This window comes from Lontra canadensis, unplaced genomic scaffold (genome assembly GCF_010015895.1).
Source record: "Lontra canadensis isolate GAN:19392208 unplaced genomic scaffold, GSC_riverotter_1.0 scaffold46, whole genome shotgun sequence".
Taxonomy (NCBI): Eukaryota; Metazoa; Chordata; class Mammalia; order Carnivora; family Mustelidae; genus Lontra; species Lontra canadensis.
The window spans coordinates 8,762,284-8,784,718 of NW_022631040.1; the positions used below are offsets into that span (position 1 = coordinate 8,762,284).

The 22,435-nt window shown below is 34.5% G+C and overlaps 1 protein-coding gene across 1 annotated transcript in view; it reads right to left on the bottom strand.

The window, feature by feature from the left end:
- USH2A (usherin) overlaps positions 1-22,435 on the bottom strand; it is a 678,599-nt gene that overhangs the window by 623,366 nt on the left and 32,798 nt on the right. The window contains exon 3 of the mRNA XM_032872913.1: positions 15,000-15,132. Coding sequence (XP_032728804.1) covers positions 15,000-15,132 — 133 coding nt within the window. The remainder of the gene's footprint in view (positions 1-14,999; positions 15,133-22,435) is intronic.

Below are 22,435 nucleotides of genomic sequence, written 5' to 3' on the forward strand. Positions count from 1 at the left end.
AATACAATTATGATCCAACTATGTGCTTTCTTTGAGGGATAAACTCAAAGAAACAAAAAGGTTGAAAGTTAAAAGGTAGAAGAAAGATATGCCACATAAACCATAACCAAATACATTCTCAATAACCACTGGGTCAGGAAAAGAATCACACACACACACAAACTAGAAAATAATTTAAGACAAATGAAAATAAGCACACAACATATCACACTTCATGAGTTTCAGGTAAAGTGATGCTTAAAGAGAAATATAGCTGGAAATACCTATATTAAAGAAGAAAGAAATCAAATCAATGACCTAATATTCTACCTTAAGAAACTGGGCGGGGGGGGGGGGCAAGGGGAGAGGAAATTCCACTCAAAGTAAGTAGAAAGAAGGAAATTATAAAGATTAGAGTAGACATAAATGAAATAGAAAATAGAAAAACAATAGGGAAAGCCAACAAATTAAAAGTTTATTCTATAAAATGCTTAGTAAATCTGACAAACATTTAGCTATATTGACCAAGAAAAAAAGGAGAGGAAGAGTCAAATTACTAAAATGAGAAATGAAAGAAGGAACATTACAACGGACCTCACAGACGTGAAAAGATTATAAGGTAATCGCATAAACAACTATCCTAACAATTAGATAACCTAGATAAAATGAACAAATTCCTACAAATGTACAAACTATGGAAACTGACTCAAGAAGAAATAGCAATCTGAGCAGAGTTTTAATAAGCAAAGGGAATAAATTAGTAATAAAAAAAATTACACACAAAGAAAATCCAGGATCAGATACCTTAACTGGTTAATTCTTCGAAACATTTAAAGGAGAAATAACACCAATCCCTTACAAGCTCTCCCAAAAAAGAGAATATGAAGAAACACTCCTCCAATCATTCACAGAGTGAGCTAACTCTATGATGTCATCTTATTCTGATACCAAAACCAATAAAGATATCACAAGAAAAGAAAGTTACAGATCAATATGTTTTATAAACATAGAGGCAAAATCTTCAACAGAATACTTGTAAACCAAATCCAGCACCATAAATAAAATATATATATACCATATAGACAGTAATACAGAGGCACCTGAGTGGCTCAGTTGTTAAGCAGCTGTCTTTGACTCATGTCACGATCCCAGGTTTCTGGGATCGAGCCCCATATCAGGCTCTCTGCTCCACTGGGAGCCTGCTTTTCCCTCTCCCACTCCCCATACTTATGTTCCCTCTCTTGCTGTCTCTCTCTCTCGTCAAATAAATAAATAAAAACTTTTTTTTAAGTGTAATATATACCATAAGAAAGAAATATATACCATAAGAAAGTGAGATTTACCCCAGATATACAAGGCTGGTTCAACATGTGAATATTAAATAATGAAAAGTATTGATAGAATAAAAGATAAAAACCAAATGATCATCTCCATAGATGCAGGAAAGGCATTTACCAAATTCCAATACTATTTCATTATATTTTTCAGTAATCTCTAGAACAACACTACTTCGTCATGAAAACAAACTATGAAAGAAGGGAACTTCCTCATCTGATAAAGGGCTCTTCTAAAAATCTACAGCTAAATTTACATTTAATGGTGAGAAACTAAATTCTTTCCCCCTACAATCAGGAACAAGACAGAGTCCACTTTTGCCACTTCCATTCAACATTCAACATACTAGCCAGGGTAATTAAGTGAGGAAATAATATTTTCCAGATTAGAAAGGAAAAAGTAAAACAAATGTATACAAGGAAAGATTACAATTATACAATTTTATAAATTATAAAAAGAGATAAAAATCTAACTGTTAACTTGGGAACAAAGAAATAATACACACTTTTATTCATAAAATGAAATATTAACAATGTAACTAAAATGAATGAACCAGATGTCAATAATTCTTAGAAACAATTTTTGTGCAAAAACCAAGTTGAAAATACATTAAGAAGCCATTCATACACATTTTGAGAGTGAAGATAATAGCCAATATTATATTACTTAAGGAATCATACATATTAGGCTGAACCATTTGAAATAGCTAATAGGTAGCCATTTTTTACATACAAAAATGGCAATTCTATATGCTTCAACCTCATAATAAAAGCATAAAACATACATGAGAACGATAAATGTAAATACAGAATAGGAAAAGGAATTTTTAAAAATCTTTAAAAATTATTTAAATATATTTTGAATTTTCAATGCTATAAATGTCCATTGCCTGGAAAAATCACTGATGTAAAGAGAGCAGGACATTTCTAAGTTATTTTAGAAAGTTAGATGCTACTATAAATGCCAAAGTCAAATAAATGGTAATAACAACAGGTTAAGTTACTAAGACTAGATCTGTCCCTTGTGAACCAAAAATTTTAGAATTAGAACTAGGAGTATAATAATTAAGATAGATGGCTTTAAATAGAGTTATCTACCCACAGGTTAAAAGAATTAAAGATAACTACTGCATTCATTTTTAGAAATAATATCTAGTATGATATAAAACTAAGAATCTTCATTTTTGAAAATAATAAATCTTAAAGACTGAGCATTTAACAACACCATTAATAGATTTGCATATGTAAAAAACAAACTCACAGTGTAGTAGGAAAAAAAAAAGTCTATGTTCTTTCAGCAAATACTTAGGTAATGGCCTTTCATCACTCACATCAAGAATTCAGATAGAAAATAAAGGTATGCATGAAGGGATCAGGTTAATTATCTGATTTCTATTTACTTCAGTGTGACACTGAGAAAACATTATATTCAAAAACAAATTTAAAAAGAAACCATAAAAGTCTAGAACTTCAAAATATGGTGAGTCTAGAACAGAGTATCGAAACAGCTAACTCATTACTTTTTTTAATGCTCAAAGTGGTAAGGGCTTTATGCCCCCCCACCAAAAAAAAAAAAAGAAAAAGAAAGAACCCTAAAATGTTTTTTTTCCAGTTTTGTTGCTATTGTTAATGTTGTTTTGAGGCACCAATAGCAAAGGATAAGAATATACTCCCATTGTTATGGAACAAATAAGGAAATAAATCTCCAAATGAAACCATCACTGCAGACAATAACAAAAAACAAGCGTTCAATGTACAGTCACATACAATTAATACAGGTATTATTATACAAATGCATTATACATACACTATTATAAAATTTCTTGAATTAAGAAAGTTTGATGGGGTGCCTGGGTGGCTCAGTGGGTCAAAACCTCTGCCTTAGGTACAGGTCATGATCCCTGGGTCCTGGGATGAGCCCCACATCGGGCTCTCTGCTCAGTGGGGAGTCTGCTTCCCCCACCTCTCTGCCTGCCTCTCTGTCAACTTGTGATCTCTCTCTGTCAAATAAATAAATAAAATCTTTTAAAAACAAAGAAAGTTTGAAAATTCACCTCCAGAATCATTATTTAAATGAGTAAAAAGAAAGTTGTCAGCCTGAAGAATCAACAGATGGCCATAAAATATTCAAAGGTGGTAAACAACTACCAGAAAATAGAAACTACTGTTACGCTCACTTCCATCAATTCCTTTCCTTCTCTTCAGAACCAGCTTTCTCCAATATCTATGCTCAAAACCTCCTTTTCTGTATTGTTTAGTCTCATTGTAAATGATCTACATCCCTCTTCTCTATCCCTAGACTTCAAGGGCACTCTTGATGGCCACCCTAGGTGTGAATTTCAGTTTTATAACTTCTTCTCCTTAATATTCTGCTGCTTGATACTATTGAAGAACATCTTGAAATGTTCTTCACTTGTCCTCTAATATCATAACCCTTCTAGACTTCATCTGTATCTCCTCAGTTGCCTCTCCTCTTTATTACCATCCCCCCAACCTTCTATCTGTAGCCCTTTTTTCTACATTTCTCTCCTTCAAGAATTTTGTCTGCAGCTAGAACTTCAAAAATAACCTCTATAAGGAATATTCTTACTCTGTATCATTAACACTAAATCAATCCTCAAATCCAGCCACCTATTTCAAATGACCTTTTGTCACTTCTACTAGGATATTCCTTTTCTGTCTCAAATAATCAATGCTCATTCCCCTAAGCTTACTCACTATGCTTTCCCTTCCCTCATCTCCTCTCCTCCATTAACCTTTCCCTCTTTTTTTCTTCTCCCTTCCTCTTCCCCACCTCACATGTGTACCCATGTACATACAAAACTCCAACATCCCAATTTCCTTTTAAGATACATCTTTGACCCCTTCTTCTCTTTTAATCACAGTGTCCGCTCAACTATGCTTTGTAACACTTTATGTTCTAATGAACAAAATAAGTTCATTAGATATCACTTCTGGAGCATTACCAGAGAGGTAAGGCTGACAAACTTACTTAAGCTGTACCCATAAGCTCTACCCTTTAGATCCTGCTACTCCATTTACTGAGCAAACAGCAAACATTTACTGAATGCTAGCATGTGACAGGCGATCTTCCAGGCTCTCAGGATACATCAGTGAACAATATAAACAAAAAGTCCCTGTCTTCATAGAATTTACATTCTAGAGGTTAAAACATACATACACAACAAAAATGATAAGTAACTCATATAATATGTTAAAATGGTAAGTGCCATGGGAGGGAAAAAAAGAGCATAATGAGGACCAAAAATGGTTAACTGGTATTTGCAATTTTAAACAAGGTGGTAGGGACGATTTCATTAAGAAAGTGATATTTGAGCAGACTCAAATAAGAGAGAGAGTCAATCGTGTGGATATCAGGAGGTAAAGACTTTCAGACTAAAGGAATAGGGAATACTGCAAAGACCCTAACACAAACGTGTGCTTCACATATTCAAGAAATAGCAACAATGCCAGTTTTCATGAGACAAATTGAACACAAGAAATGATAGTAATAGTAAAGCCAGAGAAGTAACTGCATTCAGATCATGTAGGTCTTATAGGCCATCTTAAAAATAATGGCCTTCACTCTGGTGAAGTAGGAAAATTATAGAGCATTTCGAACAGAGAAGTAACATGGTCTGACTCATGTAATAGAACGACCCTGTCTACTGCATTGTGAATAAAGTGGAGAGCCAAAGTGGAGGCAGTTAAAAGACTTTGCAGTAATCCAGGCAAAACAGGAACCATGCCCTGGACTTTGATGATTCTAGTGAGGTGATGAGAAGGAATCAAAATCTAGATATATTTTGAAAGTAACATAAACAGGACACTTCTGGCATATAACATATCACATGTGAGAAGAACTGGCAAGGATGACTCCAATCTTTTGTTCTGAATTAGTGGAAAAATAAAATTGCCCTTACCTGAGAAAGGAGGATTATGGAAGTGTTTGGGTCAAAGTGAGAGGTCTAAAACATCAGAAGTCCAGTTTGTGAAAAAATAAGTTTGACATATAAATTAAGCGAGATAGCCTGATCCAGCAGTTGGGAACTTAGGAAAGAGGCTGGGGGAAGAAGGAAGGAAGGTAAATTTTACTTTAGAAATCAAGCCATTTAGATGATATTTAAAACTGTTAATCTGGAGGTGATTAAGTAAATGCATGTATATAGACTTGGGAAGAGAGCCAAGGTGTGAGGCCTGGGATACCAATATTAAGAAGTTAAATGGATAAAGAGGAAGCAAGAAATCAAATTGAGAAGTAGCAAGTAGAAACTCAGATGCAAGCCAGGAGATAATGTGGTCTTAGATGCCAAGCGAAGAAAGTATACCAAGGAAGGAGTGATCTCAACTCATTAAATGATGTTGATGTGTCAAATAGGATAAAGATGTGAAATTAACTATTAGTTTATGATGTCAAGGTCAACAGAGATTTGGCAAGTATAGCTTATAGTGGTGAGCTAAAGCTTGACTGCAGACAGTAGAATTGGGAAAGAAGAATTAAAGACAGCTACCATTGACAAAACTTTGAGGGAGTTTTGCTTTAAAAGAGGAGCAAAGAAACAAAACATTGGTGGAAAGTGGGAGTCAGTCAAGAAAAAAAATACTGATGGAAAAATAACAACATATCCATATTCTTTGAAATGTTCCATTAATATTAGAAAAGTTCCATTAGATGTTACAATAGCGTCTGGACTTCAACTTCAGATTAAGATACAGAAATTTGTGGGGTGCCTGGGTGGCTCAATCGCTTAAACTTCTGTCCTCTGCTCAGGTCATGATCCCAGGGTCCTGGGACAGAGCTGCGCATTAGGTTCCCCACTCAGCAGGGAGCCTGCTTCTCCCTCTCCTACCTACTCTTGCTCTCTCTCACTCCAGTCTCTCTCTCTCTCAAATAAATAAAAACTTAAAAAAAATAGAAATATGCAACAATCAAAATATATCAGATAAGCTATACAATTATTTTTTAAAAGACTTTATTTATTTATTTGACACAGAGAGAGAGAGAGAGAGTGCAGAGAGGGAGAGAGAGAAGCAGACTCCCAGCTGAGCGGGGAGCCCAGTGTGGGACTGGATCCCAGGACCTTGGGGATCATGACCTAAGCCAAAGGCAGATGCTTAACCAACTGAGCCACCCGGGTGCCCCTATAAAATTATTTTTTAACCCATTAGAAAGTAAAGCACAATGTAAATGAATTAAAGTCTACAAAGTAACAAGACTTTCACAGGAGAATTGGGACACTAGGATTGCTTGACTCCATAAGAGAAAGCAAGAGGTGGGACAGTCCGCCATACTAGTCTGGATAGAGAGTGTAGAATTCTAAAGAGCCCAACCACACAGTGAATCTGCACCCATGCTGACTCTATCTTCAAACATCTGAAACCAGTGGTGAATGACATAATGATGAAACTGTAACAAAGCCCAGATCCAGATCAACTTCAAATCAGTTTGTTGCTGTTCTTCTCCTACTCATTTCCCCCCAACATTCTCTCTCTCTTTCTCCCTTTAGAAGCCTGACAGAATCAGCAGTAACATTTTCTCAAGTAAATATTATCCGCTGTGTTTCCAGTGCTATATACAAAATATCTAGCACAAAACAAAAGTATTTTCAGACACATGAAGAAAATGTGGCCCATTGTTAAGAGAGGAAGCCATTGATAGTGATGCAGACATGGCCCAGACACTGAAATTGTCAAATAAGGACTTGAAAATACCTAAGATAAAATACCAAAAGATCTAGTGGAAGTGGAGAATGACTAGAATGTGTGACTAGATGAGGAAATTTGGATAGAGAGAGAATCTACAAAAAAGGGGAACCAAATGGGAATGCTGGAAATGAAAAGTATGATATTAAAAATGAATGAATGAAAAGATGAAATGAAAATATGAAATGAAAAGAATTTTCTACATAGGCTTAACAGTAATCTAGGTAAAAAAGAGAAAAATTATCAGTGCATTTCAGGACAGGGCAAAACAAAATATGCAAAGAGAAACACCAAGACAAAAGAGTAGGGAAGACAAAAACAAGTAAACAAACAAAAATGCTCTGAACCTGTGGGTTGATATCCAGTGCTCTAAAATAAATTTAACTGAAGTTCAAGAGGAAAAGAAGAGAGAATATGGAAAAAAGGAAAGAAAAGTTTAAAGAGGTAATTACCAAGAACCTTCAAATCAATGAAAACTTGAGCTTACACATCGAAGACTCTGATCAAACCTCAACCAGGGTAATATAATAAAAACTACACATAGGCTCAACTTAGTCAAACTGTTAACATCAAAGAGGAAATCTTAAAAGCAGCAAGAGAAAAACAACATACTACATACAAGGGAATACTGATAGGAATCATAATCATAATCTTAATAAGAATAATCTTAATAATCAGAATCAGAATCAGAAATCAGCTGATTTCCCACCAGAAACATGAAGGCTAGAAGGCAATAAATCAAAATTCCTTAAGGTGTTGAAAAAAATAACAATTATCAATTCTATACCTGGTGAAGGTATCCTTCAAAAACAGAGATAAACTAACGACATTTTCACAAAACTTGAGCTTGTTTCTCCCTGACTAAATTATAAAAAGTGGAAAAGGAAGCTCTTCAGGGTAAAGAGAAATAACAGCAGGAGGAATATAGGGTTTTCAGGAAACAATGAAGCGTATCAGAGAGGTCAAATCTTTACAGAAAAAAAAAAGAAATTATTTCATGGGGTTTACCTACACAAATTATTGTATTTTCAAACACCTAGCACATCATTACTCTACATTTAATATCTTATTCCTCTGCACTCAGGAAAATTTTGACTTTGAGCCAAAAAATGAAACATTGTTAATGATCGTTATTTAAAAATGCTTAAATTTCATAAAATCAATACACTTAATATCTAAATTAACAATATTAACATTAATATTTATGACAGCAACATTTTATTAAGTACTTAACATGAACCAAGTACATATTATTTATAAGTTTTACATGTACTTTGAAAACTATGCATACACATGACAAATTAGAAAATTAAGGAAGACAAACCAGGAAATTGGATTGAGAAGTGAAATTCCTTGCCAAAGTCACTTGGCTTTTAAGAAGCAGAGCTGGGATTCAAACCCCTATCTGTCTAATTCTAAATCTCATGCCTTGCTTCTTAGACAATAATTATTACAGCAATAATAATTTGTATGTATAATAACTTAAATGTCCAGTGTAGATTTATATTTTGTCAACCCATGCTCAATTTAGAGTATATTATACTACGCGTTTGCTTTTTTGTGTAATAACACACTATGAACCTATAGCCATGTCTCTACAAATAGACATATTTCCTTTCTCTTAGTTGTACATACTTTTTCCACTGTAGGTATAATTTGAAATTTGTTCAATCAACTCCTTTTTGAATTTTTTAATTGGTTCCAGTTATTTGCTATTTTAATTCTACAATGAGCACTTTTCAGTATATATATTTAAGACCTTCTCTACTTATATTCTTGAGATATACCCTGGAAGTACAAATCTTGGATGAAGTAGTGTTCACATTTTTACTTTTGATAGTTTGCCAGATTATCCTAAACTCTTTCCACACTAATATCATCTTTTTTTATTCCTTCCCAAACTAAATACAAAATGTTGTGTTGTTTGAGTTTTAAATTCTCAGTTTGTTAGTCCGATGTTTTCAATATTTTCCTTCAGTGTTTCTGGCCATGGTATCATGTTAATAAATATCTTCAATATGCCAGGATTATAGAAACATTTGCTCCCATTTTCCTCCACTACTTCATGATTATGTTCTTTACATTTAAGTTTTAACTCATCTGCCTTTTTTTTTTCTTTTAGTATGGTTGGAAGACATGCACTTATTTTTTAATTTTTGTAACATTGTTAGCCAATTGTCCTGATTTATTGTTAGATGTCTTCTCTAGGACAATCTGAAAGACCACCTCAATCTTTCATTAAACTCCTCTTCAGTTATATATGCCATGTTTCTATAGTATTCTTCTATTCCATTAGCCTGCCTTAATTAACCAATTTCTATGTTTTTTATTTCTTCGTTAATCTATTTCCAAAATAATTCTCTCAGAAAAATTTTATCATAATCTGAACTGCAGGGAAAATGCCAGATGCTTCGATATTTTCCTCTCCTATCTTCTATACCTAGCTGAACTTACCCATGTTAACCTATGGAATACCAGCAGAAGTTAAAAGTAGTATTTCAACTAACAAACAAAAAACAAGCAGATGAATTAATACACAACACACAGCAGAAAACATGGAAGGGAAAGGAAGTTGGTGTTAGCTTTAAGATGATCATTCTTTTATTTCCTGTGTGTTCCCTTTCTCAGATAAACAACAAATCTTTGTTGATTTCTTTAACATCCAATTGCTTTCCTAAGAAAGTGCTTCACACCTTTAAATACATAACATAGGGAAATTAGAACTCAGTTGATGAATGAGTTCAGAAGAAGCCCTTAAAAGGTTTGATTCATATAATTTTGTATTTTTAAACCCAAAATTTGGGCAGCTGTTATAGTTAATACCACAGTGAAATTAGAGATTATAATTACATGTTTGTTGCCTCTAGGTTTTATGCCCAACTAGAGGCATTTAAATTAACCTGCCCTGGAAGAAAGTGCTCTAAGAAGGAACTGACACATACCAGTTGATAGAGATGGTCTAAGGTGTTTCTATTTGTATATTAAAAAATCAGCCCAACCAAATTAAACAGCATTTCTCTGGTCATTGATTAATGTCCTACAGGAGGCAAAGACAGGGCCTGCAGCAAGAGAAATGTGTCATTGGCAACATATTTTTTTAGAAAGTTATGGTAGTTAGAGATGAGAACCTCCCCCCCAACCCCCCCACACACAAAGCTCTGTAGCAAGCCAACACTCATGTGAAAAGTTGTCTCTTCCTGGGTACAGAAACAGGGAAACAACTTAAACCGAAGCGGAGAAAGGAGAGGAAAGACATCTTGATCTCGTATAGACCTTCATTTGCTATGCCTGGGTTTGAGGCAGTGTCTATTCCAAAGCAGAGACAGCCGGCCTGGCCCTGCATGAGAGCACCCTTAATTCAGCTCTCAGTAATCTCCTGCACAATTACCTCTCCTGAATGAAACCATCTTGGATATGGACAAAAGTATGGAGGACAGTGACTTAATTTTTTGATTAAAAAAAGGGAGCAAGCGAGAGAAAGAAAATGATTTATAATAAGTCCACGGGAACATTCTGTACCTATCTCTTTTCTGATTAGAGAGGTGGCATGGAGCCTGGCTCATTAGGCAGAAGTAATGAGCCAGTCTATATGCCATCTCTAATTAGAGAAAAGATACAGTAGGTACAACTGTACCTATAAATTGATAGAATAAAGACAAAAATTATTTTAAAATACCCTTTCCCTTGTAGCACTCCGATGCCCAAATCTTAAGGAGAAAACTATAATAAAGACTAAGCAACATTTGAAATAAACCCTTTTCCAATGACGTGCTTTCTATTCAGAAGTTACATTTATTTTTACATAGTTTAAAAACAAATATCATGTTCAGTCTGCACTGTCCTTTTGCAGCATTCATTCAACATTTAGTGTATTGAAGAAGAATTGAAGCAAGTCATTTCAACCCCACAGTGCATAGCAGACTAATTTATAGCACTTTCAGATACTTTGAGCAACATTTGGTGCAATAAAACACTTTTAGATGTACTAATGGGAATTAAATATTGAAATAAGGCTCACAAGATTTAATGTTTTATTAAGAGATTCTGTATGCAGAGTACTTTATAAAATTCTCCAATACACTAATTACTCAAACCAGTTTCTAAATATATAGTTTCCTTCAATTACTTCTTCACAGAAGTTTAGTTTGATCGAAGAACATACACAAATTAAAATAGAGTTATGTCTAGGCATTTGTCTTCAGATCTCTCAACAATCCTATAGAAAGATATCATTATCCCTACTTATAAGAAAATAGGTGTTCAAAGAGGTTAATAATAGCTGTCACCCACTGTACATTTACTATAAGATAAGCAACATAGTCTACCCACACATGATCTCAAATAATTCTTGTTATAGTCCTATCAACTCTTTATTAAAACCATTTTGTAGATCAGAAATCTGAGATTTACAAAGGATACATATTTTCATCAAAGGCACCCAATGGGATAGGATTTAATTCTAAGTTTTTGGACACCAAAGATAGGAAATTTAACCACAGAGTTTTAGAATGCATTTTGAATATCAAAAATACACTCTTTTTTTTTTATATACTAGATCACAATTAGATAACTCAGGCCATAGGGGAATGCAAATTGAAATTTTACATTACTTCAAAATTAATCACATTTATAAATATCTACATGACAACTCCAAAGCCATGATCATTTATGCATTTATTGAAAGTATCTGAAAAAAATTGAATGTCTGCTATATATAATTGATAGGGCTATGTAACTATTAGAATTAAAATTTAGCAAGGTCAGTATAAAAATTGATGATATTTTTATATAATAGAAAATGAAGTTTGAAAACAATACTCCATATAATCGCATGAAAAAAGAACCAACAAGTACATAGAAGTAAGTCTTACAAATGAGTGAGACTTCTGGCCAAAAATTAACAATGTTGGAAGAAATTAAGAAATGCATTATATTCATGGATTGGAAGATCTGATATCATACAGATGCCCATTTTCCCAAAATTGAGTTAATGATTCAAATCTCAGCAGAATTTTTGTGAAAATTGTAAAACCACTTCTAAAATTCATATAATAGCCAACAAAATACTAAAAGGAAAAACAATTCAAAAATTAAATACTTTCATATTTTAAGACTTCTATAAAATTACAGCTATGAAAACTAAATATTTTGACTCAAGTATGGGCAAAAAAATCATTGGAACAAAATAGCTCAGGAACAAACCCATCTCCACATACACAGTATATGGTCTGTTGCAGTTACCATGCGCTGCAGGGTAGTGAAGAAATTATCTGTTTAATGAAAATGGTTCTGGGTCAGTTAAAAATTCAGGTGAGAAACAATAAATGAATCTTGACCCCTACCTTGTACCACACCCAAAAATAAATTCAGATAGAAAACAGACCTAAATTTGAGAGGTTAAATTATGACATTTCTAATTAAATTGTAGAAAGAATATCTCCATGAGATCAGGGTTTGCAAAGATATCCTAAACAGGACATAAAAAAATACTAAGTATAAAAGAAAAATTAGTAAATTAGGAACTTCTGTTGATCAAAGAATACCATTAAGTTTTCAGCAAACACAGTGTGCCAGATTCTGGAAAAACAGTAATGCTTTTTAATGTATGTACTTAATACATAGCCTCATTTGATCCTCACAATGGAACTGTAATGTCATCAGTATCATTTTAAATTTGGGGAAACTAAAAGAATACAAGAACTCCAATTCAAAGAATACATGCAGGGGCTGCCTGGGTGGCTCAGTGGGTTAAGCCTCTGCCTTCAGCTCAGGTCATGATCTCAGGGTCCTGGGATCGAGTCCCGCATCAGGCTCTCTGAGGGGCAGGGAGCCTGCTTCCTCCTCCCTCCCTCTCTCCCTCTCTCTCTCTCTCTCTCTGCTTGCTTCTCTGCCTACTTGTGATCTCTCTCTGTCAAATAAATAAAATCTTTAAAAAAAAAAATAGGATACATGCACCTGATGTTTATAGCAGCATTGTTTACAATAGCCAAGACATGGAAACAGCCAAAGTATCCACTGACTGATGAATGGAAAAAGAAGATGTGAAACACACACACACACAGAGTGGAATACCATTCAGCCATTAAAAAAATGAAATCTTGCCATTTGCAACGACATGGATGAACTAGAGAACATAATGCTGAGTGAAATATGTCAGCCAGAGTAAGACAAATACCATGTGATTTCACTCATATGTGGAATTTAAGAAACACAATAAATGAGCAAATGTAAAGAAAAAGAAAAGTAAGATAGAGAGGCAAATCAAGAAACAGACCCTTAATTATAGAAAACAAAATGATGGTTACCAGAAGGGAGGGGGTAGGGGGGTGAATTAGGCTGATGATGGGGATCAAGGAGGGCACTTGTGGTGGTGAGCACAGGGTGATTCATGAAAATGTTGAATCACTATATTATACACCTGAAACTAACATAACAGTGTATGTTAATTAAGTAGAATTAAGATAAAAACTTAAAATACACACAAATTAAATTTGTGGCTATTACATTTTAGTCATTGAAAAGTTGTTCCAAATCATATGGCTACTGAGTAGAGAGATGGGATTTAAATTCAGGCAGACTTACACCAAAGTTTAAGGTGTTAAGGAACTGTGTAGACAATTGCTCAAATGCATAGGTAGGTATATATGTGTGTATGCATGTAGTAGACAGATATAGACACAGGGCTATAGAAACATAGATATATATAATTATTTCTGACAAATAACTGCTAATAATATTGAAATATAAATAATAATCTAAATGCTCATTAATAGGATCTTGTTTTAAAGTTCTTATTACAGCTACAGAATTGTGCACAATGCAGCCATTTTAAACAAGGAGGCATATTAACATGGAATATTGTCCATATCATTTGGAGGGGAAGTACTTATTTTTAGGGGGCTCAGAGAAAGCATATGTATTATAATTTCATTTTTGGAAAATTATATTTATAACCATATCTCCAGAGATATGTACTAAAATTCTGGAAGGGTATTAAAAAATTAACTGTATCTACAAAGGTAGAAAAATGAAAAATATTCTCTATTTCATAGAGTTCTATATTGGGTGAATTTTCTTATAATGAGTATTTATTATTTAATACCATAAAATAACAATTCCATTTTTAACGTATAGGCAATTTATAGACAATTGTTCTAATCATTTCAAGATAATTCTAAATTCAATTTCTGTTTTTATTCAGGGTATAGTATAAAATATCTTTTAAACCTATATGGTCTGCTTTTATGGTGAGAAGATATGAACACCATAAATCCAGCTTATTATTGTTGAATATTATTTTTCAGTCTCTACTTCTCTAAATCCTACTTTAAAATTCAAACCAAAAAATTGAGAATAGTTTATCGTGTATTGTTCTTACTTAAAAATTGATCTTAATAGGTTACAGTTTGACTTTAAAGTTTCCCTAGTATAGCAGGTTGAATAGTGACCTCCAAAATATATGTCCACCTGGAACCTGTGACTGTGACCATATTGGAAATGCGGTCTTTGCATATGTAATGAAGGATTTGGAAAGGAAAGCATATAGGATTGGGAGGGGGAGGGGGATGCTAAATTTAACCACAAGTCCTCCTGAAGAGAAGAAAAGGGAAGAGAAGAGAAGAGAACTCAGAGGAGAAGTTCAGGTGAACTTAGAGGCAAAGATCAGGTCTGTGCAGCTACAAGCCAAGGAGCACCATGGATTTCCAGAAGCCATCAAAAGGGGAGGCACAAAAAGAGAGGTTCTGGAGGAACCTCCAGAAAAAAACAATACTGCAAACCCTTAATTTCAGATTTATAGGCTCCAGAACTGTGGGAAAAGGACAAATTTCTGCTTTAATAAGCTTCCACCCAGTTGCTGCCAATCTGTGGCAGCAACCCCAGAAAACAAATAAACCTAGATATTTTAAAATATTATTTTTGACACTTTCTTTAGGAATACAGTAATTGGATAAAATAAATAATTTTCTGAAGTCAGAAACTTACCATTTAAACTCTGTCCTATTTGCGTAGTACCAGAGGCAAAATCTATAATTGAACCACTTAGAGTTCTTGCATCAAATGCTGTATTACCCTCCTCCAAACCATTGATGAAGAAACTGATCTTTGTCTGATGCACCTGTAAGAAATTATCACCATTATTATTTGAAGTGTGTAGCCTTGTATTTCATAATAATTACATTTTAGCAGTCTTTCTCGAGTTAATTTCCTACTTCACTACTTTCTTCAGTTGGAAAAGAATGAAAACAAATTATTTTAATGGCTCAATGATATGTCTCTGTGTTTATATATCTAGATATGAACCTACATATTTTTGTTTTATGCTGTGATATCTACCAGGGAATTCACAGGTATATATAATTATTTGTCCCATATATTTAAGCACATATTTGGAAATAAACAGAAATGAATACAAAAGGCAGAAATATTCAAAGCTAGATATACCAAAAATGTATAACATACGGATTTAATTCAGTTTAAGTTGCTAATATAAAATGCTTCTTATAAATATTTCTTTTATTAGTGTTGGTACCATAGTTGGTGATATTCATTGGTACTCCTCCAATACAGAATATAAAAATTTAACAATAATATTCTAGGCTAATTAATCAGACAACTAAAAACTCCACATCAAAGATCAACAAACTTTTTCTGTAAATAGGTAGAGAATAAACATTGTTTATCTGCAAGCCAGGCGATTTTATTTTGTGGTCCAAATGGTCCAGGTCACAACTGCTCAACTCTGCTACTGTAGTAGGAAAGCAGAGAACAAGCATGGATGTGTTCCAGGGAAATTTTACTAAACCATTTGACAGGGTAGCCTGGATGGCTCAGTCAGTTAAGCACCTGCCTTCGGCTCAGGTCATGATCCTGGGGTCATGGGATGGAACCCCATGATGGGCTCCATGCTCAGAAGGGAGCCTGCATCTTCTTCTCCCTGCCTGCCAATTTCTCTCTCTTTCAAATAAACAAAATCTTTAAAAAAATGAAAAATAAAATAATAAAACATTCAACCAACCAGATTTGTTCCATGAGTTGTGGCTAGATGACCCCTCAATTACACTATAATTGTAAAATTATGAAGTTATGAAATTTTATTGGTGTGCAGTGACACCCGAATAGCCAGTTCAAATGGTTATGCAGACTACTTCATGGATCGTATTTATAGAAAATCTTCAATAATTGAATATATTTCTGAGTAAACTGATGGGCTGTTTGATACTAACTTTAATCTCGACAAAGTCCTGTTCAAGTGCTTTTAACTTGAACGTACAAGGAATTGGTGCTGTAGCAAAGAGGCTGAAATGGCAAACAAAACAGGAGGGTTGGAGTAGGGATGGGGAAAGAAGGAATTACAACGTCTTGCAATCGGAAGGTTCAATGCTAACACTTTAATTAAAAACACATCAAATCATAGCATTCAAAATGCTGTTCAATTAAAACTTCCTCACGGTAATTGATGAAAATAAACCATTCTCCAACATCTTTAGATCATATGTGAGTAAGCAAATGTCTTTAGAACACTTTTCAACAGCCCTCTCTCTCCAAACCAACTAACCAACCAATCAACCAATCCTGAGAGTTAACAACATAATTACTTGGGAATAGTAATTCTTCAAGAAGTTATTCCATATAACTTTTCTCCATAGTATCTAATCTGCTTTTATTAAAACCATGTACTTCTCTAAGTCTACTGACCCCATGTTACATTTTACTGAATTATAAAACAAAGCCTTGACATAAACACCTAAAATCACATACCAGGTCCTTGTGGGCCTGCATATATACCTCTCAGCTGGGTCGTAGGACTCCATTTTTTTTGCATCCCATTTTTTACAGCCTGTTACTGTCATTTGGTGTTTGACTGTTATCATTATAAAAGATACAGGCTTTTCTACTTTGTTATTTGTAGCATTATCTCATGTTTTACAACATCTTTGTGCAACATGCAGGCACATGAAATATAACTAGTGAAAAGTTCTCGATGGTATTAATGCATAAAAAAGAATGTGGTTCCATCTCTACTGTCTTTACCCAGCCAAAAGCTGATGAACAGCCAATTTTCCTTTATCACATTAGCACAGCCATGAGGGAAACACATTTGTTCTAGTCAGCTACACTAAAGATACTATTACCAATCTAACATATACATGTTTTATATCAGCAGTATTCTCAGAGCATGAGAGAGCCAACAATATATTAACACTAGCATGACAGTTTATTTAAGAAAAGAAAATTGTCTCTGTAGAGGGACAGAAGTTAGAAATGTATGGCTAAAGCTCAGTGTCACTGGTCTAATAAAGGTAATAATTCTTGGGCTTTCTTTATAGCAGGTAACACTCCTGTGACAGTTCTGTCATATCATTCAAATAAAAATGTTGTCTTTTACAAGTTTAAGTGCACCTTTATTTTGAGTCAGATAGAAAGCATGTTTTTGATTTTCTATATTCACTGTATTATATCTATAGTCAAGAGTTCAGGACCTTCCTTTTTTTTTTTTTTCTTTTCTTTTTCCCTTTTTTCCTTTTTTTTTTTTTTTTATCAACTCATCACCTATTTGCTTAGTAGAAGGACTCAGTGTCACTTGCAGTGAATTCCAGAAGGATGTTTTCACTTGGTTGGTACTTACAAAATGATTAATGATGATCTCAAGCCACTCTCTTCTGTCGTCCCCTCCCCTCCCAACCACCCTTCTATAAATAAGATTAAATCTTCTTTGGTGTTCTGTACCATGTTTTATATTCCAAGATTCTCTTAACTGTTTTGCAATTCTGGCCTGGGGCCCCATCACACTGGAACCATGAAGACGAAGGTGGCTCTTGGCAATAGCTCATTCTGATGATCCCCTTGCCAGTTATCTAGAGGAATAGAACACATGTGGTGGAATTTCTGATCTGCTCGAGTAAACTTCACACCTATCTCATTTTCTACCCCTGGAGGATTAGAGGAGTTTGTCCATGTTTATGGGTAGGGCTTGAAGGAATGAATTGCCAAAGCCAGTAGCAGCTGTAGAGAAGTCTTAAATCCCATCACAGGAGATTCAAACGACACATTGGCAGAAATATAGAGGGAAGGAGGTCATTTTCAACCCTCCATCCTCCTTGGGTTTTATAGTTCATTTCAATGATATTTGGGGGGGTGTCAAATTTGTGTTCCTGTGGTGGTCTGTATGCATTCCTTTGAGCTCAAGAGTTTATTAGTTGTTTTTTGTTGTGTTATTTTAAGTAGAATCCCTGACCCTTCTCCATGCCTGATTAGATGGGGGTCTAATTCAAAAATCCAGAAAGTCATGTAATAGTTGAGAAGCTACCAAGAAAAAAATACAATCAAGCCCGCCTAGACTAGACTATCATAACTGTCAAGCACCTGTTCCTCTGAAACACCAAATCTTTGTTGCTTTTTCACTTCTGCTGTCCACCAACCACCGAAGAAAGTGCTGACTGAAGCTAGTCACTATGCAGAATGCCTGGGCTAACTTCCTCACCAGAGAAATCCTTTTCTTGTTGCCTACATTCGTCTAATTTCAATTTAATTCCATATAGCAGGAAGCCAGTACTCACACTGCCCTCACAAATTACAAATAAAGAAAATAGAGCCATGATCCTTTCTCCCAAGGCACTTGTAGGTATGAATAATTTTAATAGACTAGTGTTTGCATCACCATAAATGATGATGGTTGTTTTTGACTTAAGTACTGATTCAGTGTGCAGTTAATAAAGTGTTGTCTTTTTCACAGAGTTGCTTTGAGAAGTTGTGCCTTAATCCATGCATGTATGGTATATAATATAATTTTGGACTTTTCCTGTGGGACTTGTCTTTTCAGAACCAACTTACAAGCTTCCCAGAAATACCAGTTTCATTCATTTAATGGGTCTCTTTTTAAAGCAAAGCCTTTTTAAGAATTTTTAAGAATACCCTTTTTATAGATTTAATATAAAGTGATTTGGCAACATATCTTGAATTCAAATTCACTCCCAAAAGATGATGATGGATGACACAAATATAAAGACCATCATTTTGAATACTAAGAAATTAAAAAAAAAAAAGAAAGAAAGAAAACTACTGTGATATGAATCTGAAGGGAAAACTTTGTGGAGGAAACATGTCTTGGACTTTCTGAAATAGAAATTGCCCTAAAATAGAATTTCTATTTCTAGGTTAACGAAGCCTGTAGCAAAAATGCATCCATAATTTTTTTAAGCATAAGGAAGGCAATTTATTCTGAAAATTCCAAAGATTATTTTAAAATATCATATGTATGTTTTGCTCCCTTACCTGAGCACATGAGGAATGTCCCTCTTACTGCTTACTATCCTAAACCAAAGGTCTTCTGAGGTTTTTCCTTACTCATCCCATCCAATTTGATTTCTAACTAATCACCCAGAGCCAATTTCATCTAATTGGAGAAGTCTCCTCCCTGTCTGATGATCACACAGTGCTTAATTCCATCTCCATGTTTTGTCCAAACTATTTCTATGGGAATAATCTTGCTACTGTCTTTTACTTTACTAAATTTTTAGTACTTTTTAAGACATATCTCAAGTCCTGCATCTTTCAATAATCCTTTTCTAGCTGCTTCAGCATTATAAAAGTGTTCACATTTATAGAAAAATCAGCATATTGGCATTAAAATTTTTATGTGTATTTTCTCTTTTTATCCTTACAACAATCCAAGGAAGGTTTGTTATATCTCTATTTTAAAGGTAATGAAACAATCACAGAAAGTTGAAAACAAGAAGGTGATATTATTCAAGGTCACATGGAAAGGTTGACTGGTTCCAGAGGCTGTTCAAACCGATTTTTATTAGTCAGTTACACCCAGTTAGCATTTCGAAGTAACAGCCATCTCATGTGTCAGACCCATCCGTGAGTCTCTCCACTAGAACTCCACACAGTGATGATTCCAACGTCACGTCAAACACCTCCCACAACGAGAAGGGTAACAACCCCGATGAACTACATAATCACTTGTCATATTGCTGACACTGTGCTGAATGCTCTACTTACGTTACCTCATTGAATTCGCAGATTGTCCTTCTACAGTGCTATTACCTCCAAAATAAGGACACTGAGTTTTAAGTGCTCCACTGTCCCCCTTCTGCAGACGTGGGGAACCTTTCATCTTTGAACAGCTTTTACTATTACAAATGATTAAGCTGAAAAATATCTCTTTATAGCGCCAATTCATAGGTCCCAGCTCTAATTACTGAAACCACACCAAACAAACCCAATCCCTTTCCCATGTGCGAGCTCACGGATATAAAGAGAGATGTCGTTTCCTCCTAAGTCTTCTTCAGGATAAATGCACTTCTTTTCTGTGGTATTCTAAATAGGACATGGTTTGGGTCTCTCTTCTTAAAATGTAGCTCCAGAAATATTACAATCTCTACATGTGATTTGACTTGCCAAACTGAAAACAGGATTATCACCTTAATATAATCCAAAATTGCAAGCTAGATTGTTGGCAATGACATCACACAGCTCAAACTGATAAATTAAGTTGAGCTGACTACTCACTAAAATACTGTCTTTTCTTTCTTACATCACTGCTTAAAGCACATCCGTCCCATCTTGTATCTCTGCAGTTAGTTTCATGGACCCAAGGATAGAAATTTCTATTTATCCACGTTACATTTCATCTTGTTAGATTCAACCCAGTGCCCCAGGCTGTCAAAATCTTTTTGGACGCTATGTCTGTCATCAATGTATTTACCATCCTCCAAGATTTGTGTCATTTGCAAATTTGATGAGCGTGCCCTAAGTGCTGGGCAGGAGCTCAATAAATAGTAATTGATTGATTGACTAACTGATACTCCAAAAATAAAACTACCAACACAATCTACACTGTTACAATTCTAAGCAATAAAGGCACCATTGTCTAACAGATAAATATGTCATACAGGGATTCATCACCTTTGCAGAGTGACCTTGTTTACTAACATGAATTTTTATATAATTATAAATACTCTAGTCTATTAAATATTCCCTATTGAGCCACATTTATACAAACAATATGAATAAGAGTTGAGGCAATTATACAGGGAAGGTTGATTTGGCAGAAATTAATCACTTGGGCTGCCCTCAAATATTTGGAATGTGTATGTATTCCCATAACTAGTTTGATTCACTGAATAACTGCTTATATTTTCATTCCCTTTAACCATATGAAAGATCCTACAGGGAAAAGATTTTATACACAGATAAGTTCCTCAAAGATTTTTGTTTGTTTCTACTTTTCATTTTCCACGAGCTCATACATTTTATTGTAACACTTATTCCTCTCCTCTCCTATCTTCCCATTCCCTCTCTCTCATCCCTGTGCCTTAAATACACACACACACACACACACACACACACACACACACACACTTTGGTTTTCTTTCCTCTCTGAGTAACTCAGACAAGCTAGGCCCTTGAAGTAGTCTATGCCTCAACATATTACATTTTCACTCTACGTATGATGCTTTGGATTTGCTAGTCTTTCCTTCATATCTGTTAAAGCTCTCTGTTTATTACAACCTCATGAAAACATGCCTCTAACTGAATCCATCTCTAAAAATTTAACATAGGAACATTAGTGATTTTCTTCATCCTATCTTGACTGGATGGGAAACTCTCATGACCACGGCCTCCCAAACTATTAAATGACTCTCTCTTAAAAACCAAACAAAAACAAAAACAAAAAAAAACAACTATTAGCTTATACAGATATGTGACAGAAAATCAGCAAGTGGTCTGATTTATTGTTGATTTCCTACGGCATGGGGATAGAGTCAGCCCATCCTCTGTAGATACCGGCTAGGAACATTTCATGTACAATTCCACATTTAAGAATGCTTTAGAGAGGGCACGGATTGCATGGAGCACTGGGTGTGGTACAAAAACAATGAATACTGTTATGTTGAAAATAAATTAAAAAAATGATCAAAGAATGCTTTTGCTTCACCGATGATCACTCTACTCTACACTCTTAATCATCCCACTATCCCATTGGTTCCCTTTTCTATTTTATCTTTAAAAAACAGACAACTTCCCAAAAGTAACTAGAATTGGTTGTAAAACACCCTAGTAACCGCTCAGTATTTTATACCCCAAAACCTAGAAATTATTTGTTATAATTTCTTCTCCTTAAAAGTAAGTCAACTTAATTTGTTTTCCATGTTTAGGTAGGAAACTGATCATCATATCGTTCATTAAAAGCCATAGCTTTAAAAAGCAAACATAGCTTTTTTAAGAATGTTACTCCTGTTTGAATATTTAGTGAGCACATTACGATATGCTAAGTGGTATGCAACACATAAGAGATATATGAAACACAGGTCTTTTCTACAAGGAATTTACAATCTGTAATGGAAATGGCCTGTAAAAATACTTCAATAAATAAAATAAATATGAATAAAATGCTTAGAGACAAAGACGAG